Source organism: Hydra vulgaris, chromosome 11, assembly GCF_038396675.1.
Source record: "Hydra vulgaris chromosome 11, alternate assembly HydraT2T_AEP".
In the NCBI taxonomy this organism is placed as follows: Eukaryota; Metazoa; Cnidaria; class Hydrozoa; order Anthoathecata; family Hydridae; genus Hydra; species Hydra vulgaris.
This window is the reverse complement of record NC_088930.1, coordinates 41,852,501-41,865,325: the sequence shown is the minus strand read 5'-3', so window position 1 is coordinate 41,865,325 and position 12,825 is coordinate 41,852,501. Positions and strand designations below refer to the sequence as shown.

Genomic DNA, 12,825 nt, shown 5'->3' with positions numbered 1-12,825 from the left:
AGCGTACTGACCTCATGATGGTAACAATGGTCAAGTTGAATCCTTCCACAACCTCTGGTGACCTACAGAACAGCATACCAACACTTTCTAATGTCTCAAAGCGCACAATCCGTCACAGACTTTCTGCGGAATTAAACTTACCTGCACGAAGGCCATTAGTAACTGAAAAGATGAGAAAAAAGCGCATTGAGCTCTGCAAGAAGCATCAAGATTGGACATAAGAGCAGTGGACACAGGTGATGTTCAGTGATGAGTCCATGTTTCGTCAGTTCTCTGATGTTAAGCTTTTTGTTCGTCGACCTACTAGTTCTAATCCTACCAATCCTAAATACACATGGAAAACTGTGAAGCATTCACCTTCTGTAATGGTGTGGGGTTGTTAAAGGTTGCGAAGTCTGTGAAGCAGTGACTTGGATCAAAAAATATACAGTTGCTTGATTGGCCTGGAAATTCTCCAGATCTCAGCCCAATTGAAAATCTTTGGATGTTAATCAAGAAGCGTGTATCTGCTAAGAACTGCAGTTCATTAGATTGTTTAAAAAAATGCTATTCGTCATGTATGGTGTACAGAAATTACATCAGGACTATGTGAAAATCTTGCCAAACCCATGCCCAAACGAATTAGTGCTGTGTTAAAAAACAAAGGATATCCTACCAAATATTAATAGTACATCTGTTTATGATAATTATGAAAAGTAATTATGATGTTGCAAGACTTTTAGCATTTGTGTACACATTGCAAACATTGATTTGTGTAAAATTGTGCCTTGTTGCAAGACTTTTTGCAGCACTGTAGGTATCATCGTCAAACTACGTATTTCAGTATTCTTATTTAAATAACTTAAATATAATAGCGTAGAATCTAAATTTGTAAGAAAAGTAACAAATTTTAACACAAAATTTAAAAAACTTGTTTCTCAAATCCTTTTATTTCTTCCATTATAAAATGCAGTTTATTATTTAAACATGTTGACTTTTTTTTCTTGAGCTTTTTTGTCTCGAGTGTGTTTCAATATATAAGAACGGCTAAGTTTCAGAGAATAAATTTTGATAGAGTCAGCAAAGGTTTCTTGAAATAAAAATGAAATATTGAAATTGATATAAATAATATGAGGCGCAGATTCCAAATCAATAAAAAAAAACGTGCAAATTGTTTTTATGAATTTTTAAATTTTCTTACTTTATTTTTTTTGGTATAAAAACTGCAAAATGAATCCAGGAACTTTTTTTTAGTAACATTTGTTAAAAAGGCCTTTAATTACGAGGTTTAACAACAAAAAGATTAAAAAATTAACAACTACAACAACAATAAAAAACAACAACAACAAAAAACACAAAGGAACAACAAAAGATAAAACAACAACAACAAAAAGGAACAACAGCAATAATAATAACAACGCTACCAATCAGAAAGTCTTTTTTTTTATGTAAAGTAAAAACAAAGACGTACCACAAAAATTTATACCCAATAAACAAATATTATATTTATTAAGAATACCGATTCTTAACTAAATTTATATATATATATATACACATATTTACAAATTAGTACCAAAATATTTACAAACTCTTTCTCTAAATAACAGAAAACTAATAAAAATGGTAGTATAATAATAATTATTTTACTTTAAGACCACCTATAACTAAATTTAACTTGTTGACTTCTTCAACAGTTAACTCATCGTCACTACTGTCTTCTTCAGAGCTATCACTTTCTGATTCGTCATCTTCATTAGAGTCACTTTCTTCTTCATCATGATCAACTTCATCAAAGGAAGAACTATCAGTATCGTCTTCGGTAGTAATGTCTTCATTGCTACTTTCATCACTATCTGAAATATTGTGTAATGGTAAGAAGTTATAATTAAAAGACAATGTAATAATAAAAATTAAATGTAATTCATTATAATAAGGATACACGCAAAAGTGTATGGAAAAAAATGTGGACGGGATTTTTCTTGTGAATGCATAAACCAGACCATACACAACATTCAATGAGTTAAACCCTCCTTCCTTTTACAATGTAACAAACCCTCCTACCTTTTACACTATAACTCAACAAACTTATTAAAAAAATTGCCAAAATGGACTACATTAAACAAATAAAATATAGAAAATGTTATAGTTGAATGTTTTAGACAAATTGCTCATATACAGAAGGGTGTCCAATTTTTTTTTTGTATATATATATTTCGCCGTTTAAATATTGCTACAATACCAAAATGTATAGTTAGTAACTATAACTGCTTGTAATGCGAAAATACGATGAAACCAGCAGTCCACACTGCATTTCCACACCACAAGCAATGTTTCCATAATTAAGGTAGCTGTAACTTTGATCACCAATGGTTTTATAAATAATACTTTTGTTACAAGATAAATAAAAATCATGAATAAACAAATAATTGAATGTAAAATGAATATAAACAGTAACTTCAAATTAAATTAAATGATTCATATTTTTGAAATTTTTAAATAATTTCGTTTTATTTGAACCCATACTTTTATACTTTTGAAAAATAATTTTTTTTTTCATAATATTAAGGACCCATCTGATGTTTAAGGGTCATGTGCAACCCTTAAAAATACTTTTTATTCAAAAAAATTTTAAATTCTGTATTATTTTATTATATAGAACACATTTAAAAACAATATTAAATATTGTTTTTTGAACCACCCTAATAAATAAATAAATATATATATATATATATATATATATATATATATATATATATATATATATATATATACATATATATATATATATATATATATATATATGTATGTATATATATATATATGTATATGTATATGTATGTATGTATGTATGTATGTATGTATGTATATATATATATATATAAATATATATTAGGGGCTATTCTAGACCGTTTTCGATAGCGTCAACCGTATTTGGGCGCCGCCTAAATTAAAATTTGAGGATCATTTTTTTTTCTAGAATAGGTAATTGTACAAAGTTGTAATGTTTTTTTTTTTTGTTAAAATTTTTATCTTAGTATTATTAGTTTTTTATGACTATAAATTATAATTTTATAAATTTATAAATACAAAAATAAGTATGTAATAATAAAGTAAATAATGCTTTAAAATTAACGAAATCGTAATCCTTTTAAAAATAATAAATAAAATGCATTTTTAAAATTTTAACTTGCATTTAAAAAGCGTTTTAACTATCAGCTAATGTTAATAGTTATAAAAAAATTCTCGCACGCATAGATTTTCATTCAATTAAAAAAGAAAGTTTGATAGCATCCAAAAAGGGTATGGGTATGGTTTTCAACAATAGTTGTTTCGTATAAGACTTTTTTACGTACTTACTAAACTTTACTAAATATTGAATAATAGTAAAATAGTACAATTGGAAGAGTTGTTAGTTATATTCAACAATTTCAAATAATAATTAAATAAGAACATTAATCTTTAAAGTTAAATTACATTAAAGAATAAAAAGAAATGCACATTTTATATCTCTTTTTATTAAAATCATTTTAAAAACCGCTAATTAGTTAATTTAATGTTATTAACTATCCCGCGCAAATACTATTTAAACTGATTACTTATAACTAAGAAGTCAATCGTTTAGTGTGTGTGTGTGTGTGTGTGTGTGTGTGTGTGTGTGTGTGTGTGTGTGTGTGTGTGTATCTGTATATATATATATATATATATATATATATATATATATATATATATATATATATATATATATATATATATATATATATATATATATATATATATATATAAGATTCCTATTACAAAAAAAAAAGCGCAAATGCGCAATTAATAATTCTAAATTTCTCTATGAATCATTCATTCATTTAATTATAAGTTTCTCTATAAATCATTCATTCTCATTCATTGCAATTTGCGACAAAAACTTAGGAGAAAATAGATAAAAAGATTTAAAGATAAAAAAGATGACTAAGTACAGTTAAAAGGAAAAATGTTCTTGGTTAAATACAGCAATTATCAAATATTATTATATTATTAATAAAATAATGCATTAAATATTTTTATTAAAATATTAAAAAAAAATGAAAATCTGAATCATATATAAAAAAAAGGATTTTCACCACCAGGAAAATGAAACTAATCTAAATAAATGAACCAAAAAAATTAATAGATATAAGGCTGGGTGAATAAAAAAAAGCACATGCTTTTACTCAGCACAGTTAGCCTTAACTAAATTTAGGTTTTCTGAATTGTGTCCAAATTAATTTCAACGTTTTCTGAAAGAGTATAGTTTACTGACCACTATGTATATAGTCCACCAAATCAGAAAACTCCTATTAAGTAATTATGGCATTTTAAAGATTTTTTCGAAACCCATGAACATGAAGAAGATTTACGAACAGTTGCAAATTATTAAGACTGGTCAGCATAGTGGAAAATTTAATGGAAATTCTTCTTGAAAAATTCTTAAAAAGTGGGAAGTGTTTAATGATAAGCTGCCAATTTAACTTAAGTCTTTTGAAGAATGCTTAAGGTTGTTAAATTTAGTTGTTAAATCTTGCTTTGGATCCAGACTTGATGAAAACTTTCAAACTAATATCTTAAACTTAATAGGAGTTTTCTGATTTGGTGTACTATATACATAGTGATCAGTAAAATATACTCTTTCAGAAAACGTTGAAATTAATTTGGATACAATTCTGAAAACCTAAATTTAGTTAAGGCTAACCGTGTCAGTAATTGGTCAGCTATACGTGAGTAAAAATTTGAGCAATTTTGGTTAAGTTTTTATTCACGTAAAGCTGAGCAATTACTGAGTAAAAGCAATTGCTTTTTTTATTCACCTAGCCTATAGTTTATGTCACGCACAATATTCGTCAACAAAGCTTACCGTAAGCAATAAAACTTATATATTTACTAACTAAATAAGCTAATAAACTAAATAAGCAATAAAGCAAATAAGCTAAAAACTAAATAAGCAATAAAACTATTAATTATTATACCGTAAGCAATAAAACTATATAAACGCTTTTTAAAAATTTGAATGATTTTATGAATTTTAGTATATGGCTTTTTAAATTAAATCCTGATTATTTGTCAAACATTTAAAACTCAAGCCATTTTTTTTTTCAACAGGTCAACCATGACTGACAAAAAGTCATTTTGGGAGGTCAAAATAGCAATTTTATTCATTTCAGGCGTTTGTTGACCACCGTAATTTTCCACGCGGACATTACTTTTTTTTTCTTCATCTATTAACAAAAACGAATAATTACAGTAATATTTAAACCTTGCCCTAACCTTTACCAAGGCTTGTAATAAAGCGAGCGCGATCGCGCTCTGCTTGTAAAATGCGCCCGTAAACGGTATTTTTAAACGTTCTAGGCGCGATAAACAACGCACGTTCTTATAACGAGCATATAAAATAACGCTCGTCCAATAGTTTGGGATTTTTTTTTTATTTTCATAAAATATTTAAAAAAGATTTTTTATTAAAGATATTCTGTTATCAAAGCACTGATATAAAATATAAAAAGCACAACGTCGTTCTCTTTTGCACTAACGTAATGAATGAGCAGTTTAAAGTCGTTAATAGCCACTAATTTCAATAATGGAATGTGCACGTGGAAACACAATGTGAATACAAAAATGCGCAAATAAAATAAGAAATGAAAATTAGAAAACCATTATAAGAAAATTGAAACTGCAGAGTATTTTTAATCTTGTGAAAATATCAAGTAAGATTTATTTGATTTATTGTTTGTAATATTCCACACATCGTTTATAATAAAAATAAATGTTAATAATAGAGTAATTTTTAAAATTTTTATAAATATTTTTTGTTCATAGTATAGCTTTTTTATTAACTATTATTTATTTTAACTCAAATTTAAAACGATTTGTTGTTTAGAATGTTCGCAATCGCATTCGAAAAGGAACAAAATAATGATGTCAATATTTATTAAATGGAAAGTTATTATTCTTATTTATTATTATTTCAAATTATTCTTGTGCTATTTTTTTAAGATAAAAAAACTCAATTTAAAAAGGAAATTTTTGAAAAAAATTAAATAAATAATTTGAATAAAAAATATCAAGAAATATAAAAACGATTAACCGTTAATTAAGTTTACAGCATAACATTTTAAAATACATATATCAAAACAACGTAGCAAAACTAAGTCACTAAATTATACTTCAATACTAAATCAATTAGAAGTTGCGTTTTTGTTTGATATTATTTTTTTATAACATAAATAGTTAAAAATAAAATCGCGACCTGACAATATACAAGAAGTTTGGAAGTATAAAAATCTACTGCATTGAAGTAGTTAATAAAAAAAGATATAAAAAATAAAAAGCTTTTTATGAGCATCGCCTTCAGCATTTTTCATGATTGCGCTCGCCGACGTTATCTCAAGCGCACATAATCACGCTCGATGAAAACATATTCTAATTTTACGAGCGCGATATAACACGCTTGACGATTTTCTTCATCATAAGCCCTGCTTTACCCTAACCCTGACCTTAATGTGCATGTGTGTTTTTACTCAAAAAAAGCAAAATTAAATAAAATTGAAAAAAAAAAAAAAAATTTTTATAAAAATTATTACTTTACATTTCATTGCAAAAAACTTATGGTTTTTTAGCTATTTTTTACAACTATTGCAATATAGTTGACATTTCTACATTGACAATAACAACCCTCTCACTTTCAGACAAGGCACAAAAGCACATTGTAAATGTAGTTAAACCTGCTTTATCTGCTAAGCCATCACTTTTTTTTTCTACAAATACAAAATCATGTTTACTGCCTAAAAGGAGCTATTATCTCTAGTTCAATCAACCAAAACTCATTCTCACTTGGCTTGAATAAGAATTCAGAAAGTCACATCCTTTTACTGTATCTGTCCCTTAATGCTATAAAAACTCTTATTAATTCAGTTTTTTTCCTTGCACATCAATAAAAACCTCATAACTCTTACTTATCTTCATATTTTCCTGACTCATATAATATAAAACTTTTTAAGTTTTAAGTTAATTATTTCCTTGCTCTTTAACTCTGTCCACTATTTAAACTAATTTACTTCCAACAAGGTTGCTTGCAACCTTGTTGGAAGTAAATTAGTAACAGGGTAAGTAAATTAGTTTTAAAAGTAATCCGTTATTTAATAAATAGTAAACGTATGCATAAATTTATAATATATAAACAATTATAAATTTTTTCTAGCACAGGCTATCAACTAATGATCATTCAGACAACCTTAATTTAAAGTAGCTCTTTTTTCTGATGACTTAAGTTAATACTCCTGTCTTGACAATAAGTCTTCTTTTTTCGTTTGCTTAGAAACAAGTAGCTGATCTTGAATCTGATCTCATTTCTGTAACAGATTGGGGCTCACAGTGGCTTGTAAATTTTAACTCCAAAAAAACTCAGTTAATTACTGCAAACAACAATTGCAATACTGTTGACATTTCTATATTAATGAATGGCAACCCTTTCACTGAGTCCTCTTTCTTACATCTTCTTGGATTATCGTTTACTACTGACCTTTCATGGAAACCATATATACAATTGATTACTAATTTAGCATCTGCTAAGGTTGCTTCTCTTTAATGTGATTCTATTCTCTACCTCTACAAATCTCTTATTCGTCCCTGTATGGAATACTATTGTCATGTTTAGGCTGGTTCTTTATATGATGCTTTCTCTTCTAGACAAGGCCCAAAAATGCATTGTAAACATAGTTGGAACTGCTCTATCTGCTAAACTCTAGCCTCTATCCCATCATCGTAAAGTTGCATCTCTTTCTCTTTTATACAAATACTATCATACTCTATAACTCTATTCTTTTTTTCTAGTAACTCCCAACTTAATAGTGGTTGCTTGTATCACTCCCTTGTTGGAAGTGAATCAGAATTTTTTTTTAAAAACTCCTATTAAATCTTATAATTTTACCATGGTTGATGCTGGAAATGCAAAAAATCTCATTTTTAGCCGGGGTTAGAAGCCTCTGTCACTTACCCAGCCCTTGGAATTAGGGTCCGCATTTAGCAATGCTAACCTAACTGCCAACCTTAAAGTATTTGAGGTCAGAAAAAAATCACTGACCTTGTTTCTATGTGTTATGGTAACCTAACCTGATGCCGACCTCTTACAGTTTAAGGTGATGCCCACCTCTAACAGTTTAACTCTGTTATACACTTGAGGTCCAATGTAGTTGCAATCTTCAGATATATATTGTTGGCATTTTCCTTGCATGTCTCCAGATCTGTTCTGAATGTAGACTTGAATTTGACCAAACAGGCAGGGTCATCAGCTAAGCTCTCCATCACCCACACAAAATCTCTGTAATACACACAAAAAATGTCCTTGTTTTTATGCTTACATACACATAAAGATACATTATTCAGGCTTGGCCAGTAAGGCATGTGAAAACAAGCCTTTTTATGACCACGCAAATAATATTTTGTTTTGAAGATTTGACCACGCTTTTTGAAATTTTAAAATTGCGCTGAAAAAAATGGTTTTTAATTACAGTAAAAATAAATAACTTTGACATGTTCATCTTTACTAATATTTTTATATTAGCAAAGCGGTTTTAAATAAAAAACTAATGATTTTAAATTATATTATTCAATCATATAAGATTTTATTTTAATAAATTTAATTTAAAAAAAAAAATTGTAACTTAAATTTTATAACCAACGATTTTAAACAACAATTGCCTCTTTGATAAATTTTATATAAGAATGATTAAAGTTAATACTTTTTTTATATAAAGTATTAATGACTATCATATATTTTTTTATATTTATGAGTATGTATTTTTTATCATAAATGCCTTTAAATAAAAATTTATACCAACTTTTTAAAGACACAATTTAATTATTTTTTCTTTTGCTTAAGTTACCGCAAAGCATTGTTAAGAATCTTTTTTTTTTCTTTTAATTGTAGGTATTTATTAAACAATTGTTAGATGTAAGTTGTTACTTTATTTAAAAGTGTTTCGCATAATATTATATTATAGAAATATTAGTAAAGATAAACGACTCAAAGTTATTCATTCCCAACGTAACTCAAATAAACTTAAGTAATAAGTTAATTTTTTTAGCGCATTTTTAAAAATGTATACAAATTTTCTAAATATCTTTAAAGCCATGGTCAAGTTTTTAAAATTCAATGGTATTTGCGTGGTCATATTATGGCGTGAAATCGTACACCTTCTTGGCCAAGCAAGCATGAAATCGTACACCTTCTTGGCCAAGCATAATTCACTCTCAGATGCACTCAGATCAGTCAGTGAGTAATATGTTAAAAAATATACCTGCAAGGCTCCAGTAGCATAACTTCTGAAGTTTGTCCATTTTAGCTGATGTTGGAACGGCAATCTATATGTTGTGTGCGTTGAGGATATCCTTCAGTTGCTGTTCATTTCTGTGGACAAATTTTTTCAAGCCCTCAGTCAAATTTCTTCTAGTTAGAATGTCTTTTATAAGCAACTCCTTCTTTTGTCCAAGTTCAATTTGTTTTTGTTTTAATTCCTTAGCACTTGTTAGACTGTGTTTAAAATGGCCTACTAGGACATACTACTAGGACATTGTTAAACAATTTTATTTAAAATATTCCACTGCTGTGCAACATGAAGAAAATGTCCAGCGCACATTTCAGCAAAATAATTCTCTTGTATTTTGATTATGACCAGAGCATGTGAATGCATTTCGCATTACTTATCAATTTAATGCACTGTAAATCCAAGATAATTAGGGTTAAGCAGCAATGTCCAGTAATCTACGGCAAGGACAACATTTAGTGCACATTGTAATCTTTCTCCATTATTTGTTTAGGTGGGTAATTTGCTGGCATTAATGGTGTGCATTGCATTCAAGTCATTCTTCAGACTCGAAGTACTCCAATAATAAGAAAATTCAGCTTTGCAGTGGTTACAAATAGCTTTAGTTTTATCACAATTTGGAAGAGATTTAAATAAAATGCCCATTTAAGAATTTGACACTTTTTTCGATTTTTATAATCTTTCTTTACACTTCATCACAACTAATCATCAAATTTATTTATTTCTTGTTGTCTGAACAATGCATTATTTAGTCAATTATCACATCAATCGGATTGATTACCAGAAATTTATTTATCTATATATTAAACCACATGATAAGTTTTATAACATTTTGATTTAAATGAGTGAAAATTTGAAAATATAACAATAATATAAGTTCACATAAAAGATTTGAAATGGCTTGATTGTTACATAATCTGATTATTATTATAAATTATAATTCGATTACAACATAATTTTAAAACAATATAAAGTAAACAAACAAAACTAAAAAGAAACATAACAAAAATACGAAGTAACTTTTGAATATAATGATATTATAATTTAATATAATAAGCAATAATGTATATAAGCAAAAAATATAAAATAAGAAACTTTTACAGACAGCTTCACAAAAGGAAAAAAAAAACTGGTCAAGCATGTGAAGCTTATAAAAAAATGAACAAATGAAACTCATGAAAAATGGCAAATTCATTATAAAGACTAAAAATTAAAAAATAAAATATAGCGAAAACATTTGCGAAAAAATACAGTAATTTAGTTTAAAAACAAACTTTATAAAGTCTATTTCAAAATGATTCTTGTGGAGACAATGTCAATTTTTAGTTTACTGAATTATTAAATTTAAATTAAAAAGATTATTTGCTACTTTTAATTATGGTAAAAGATTATGATGACGCTTATCCCAAGCAGACAGTAGCCTATTGATTAACATCTTACCCCACCTGTGACCCATGGTTTGTTATGTATTTGGTTGCATTATTACAACCTATCTATGTGTATTCAAACACAATGAACAACAGATTTCAAAATAAAAAGTAGATTAACGCGTATTAAACTAATTGTCTGTGTGAAAAATTAATTTTAAACATCAAATGGATGATAAAACTGAAACTAATGTTTTAGATTTAGTAATAATCGAAAATAACTTGTGAATATCTAAGCTAGAACATTATCCACCATTAGGATCGATTAAACAAATAACCTATAGTTACAATTACAGTTCATCTGAAAAAATTGCAGCGGAGTTTAACAAAAAAAAATACATTTATGATAAAGGAAACTATGATAAAATTAACAAACACTTTAATAGTATTGACTGGTCAAAGAATTTGAAAATTTAAACGCCAGGGAGTGTTACAAAAAATGATTAGAACATTATAAAAACACTTGCAATTTAAATATACTGTCAACTAAATCAAAAAAAAGGAAAAAAACAACTTGGTTTAATAAAAACATTTATTTAATCTACATTAAAGAAAAAAAAGTTTTAAGGATAAAGTGTAGAAATGCAAAATTCAGAGATCAAGAACTTGAGGCGAAATATAAATGCATCAAAAACAAAACTAAAAAGGCTATTAAAAATGCAATTGTTAAATATGAGCACAAAATAGCAAAAAATGCTAAGAAGAATCCCAAAATAGTTTACCAATATATAAATAATAAAACTTAAATTAAAAACTATATTAATATTATTTATTCGAGAATATTATAAATTGAGAATGAAAATGCTATAATTACTATCAATTTATCTGAGATTGCTAACAAACTAAACAATTTTTTCAGCACAGTTTTTACTATTGAAGATAAAAACCTGCCAGAGTTTCCAAAACAATGCAATATTTTATGCCCAAATCCGACAATCAATATTGAAACAGTTAGTAAGAACTCTGAATGTTTACAAATCAACTGGAGTAGACACAATACACCCTAGAGTACTAAAATAATGTGGCGAAAGTATTTCAAAACCACTGTCAATTATTTTTGATTGAGTGGTATTGTTCCACGTTTATGGCTATGTGCAAATATTTACCCTCTGTTTAAAAAAAGGGATAAGCTAAAAGTAACAAATTATTGGCCAGTATCACTCACATCAATAGTATGCAAAGTGATGGAAAGCAAGAGACACAATAATGAATCACTTGACTATGAATAGTTTACTCTCAGACTCTCAACATGGTTTTGTATCATCCAAAAGTTGTTGCACAAATTTACTCGAAACATTAGACATAATAATCCAAGCTCTTGAAGACAATTTAGCAATAGATATAGCTTTTCTAGACTTTGCTAAAGCTTTTGACTCAGTTGTGCATAAAAGATAATTATTAAAACTACAATCATATGGAATTCAAGAACATTTAATATGTTGGTTTAAAAGTTTTCTGAGCGAACGAACACAAAGAGTAGTTCTCAGTGCAATCAGCTCTTAATGGAAAAAAGTAATAATAGAGTACCACAAGACCAGTTATTGGACCCCTTTTATTTGTTATCTACATAAATGATTCAACACATGAGATAATTAATCATGGCAAATTATATGCAGATGACACAAAAATTATTTCAGTCATTAAAACAGTTGAAGACAGTTGAACATAACAGCAAGACTTATGCAAGCTGGCTGAATGGAGCAAAAAATAGCTAATTAACTTCAATAAAGAAAAATGCTAAAGAGAGATCTTGGTGTAATGATATCAAATGACGTCAAATGGGAAAGGCAAATCAACACAATTGCAGCAAAAGCTAATAGAAAGCTTGGTCAGATAAAGAAACCTTTATGTCAATTAGATGAAATTGCAATGAAATTATTGTATACGTCGTTGGTTTGCCCACACTTAGAGTTTGCGACGCCTGTATGGAACCCTTATTACCAAAAGGACATTGATTAACTATAAAAAATACAATGTAGGACTACATGAATAACTAGTTTAAAGAGTGTTTGCTATAAAAATAGACTGAAAAGATTTAACTTGACTAGTTTAAAGACAAGAAGAGCAAGAGG

The 12,825-nt window shown here is 27.6% G+C and overlaps 1 protein-coding gene across 1 annotated transcript in view; it reads right to left on the bottom strand.

The window, feature by feature from the left end:
* Positions 1 to 1,458: 1,458 nt before the first annotated feature.
* The window catches only part of LOC100209237 (glutamate-rich protein 2), a 12,666-nt gene continuing 1,299 nt past the window's right edge, over positions 1,459 to 12,825 (bottom strand). The window contains exon 4 of the mRNA XM_065808874.1: positions 1,459 to 1,832. Coding sequence (XP_065664946.1) covers positions 1,618 to 1,832 — 215 coding nt within the window. The 3' untranslated portion in view covers positions 1,459 to 1,617. The remainder of the gene's footprint in view (positions 1,833 to 12,825) is intronic.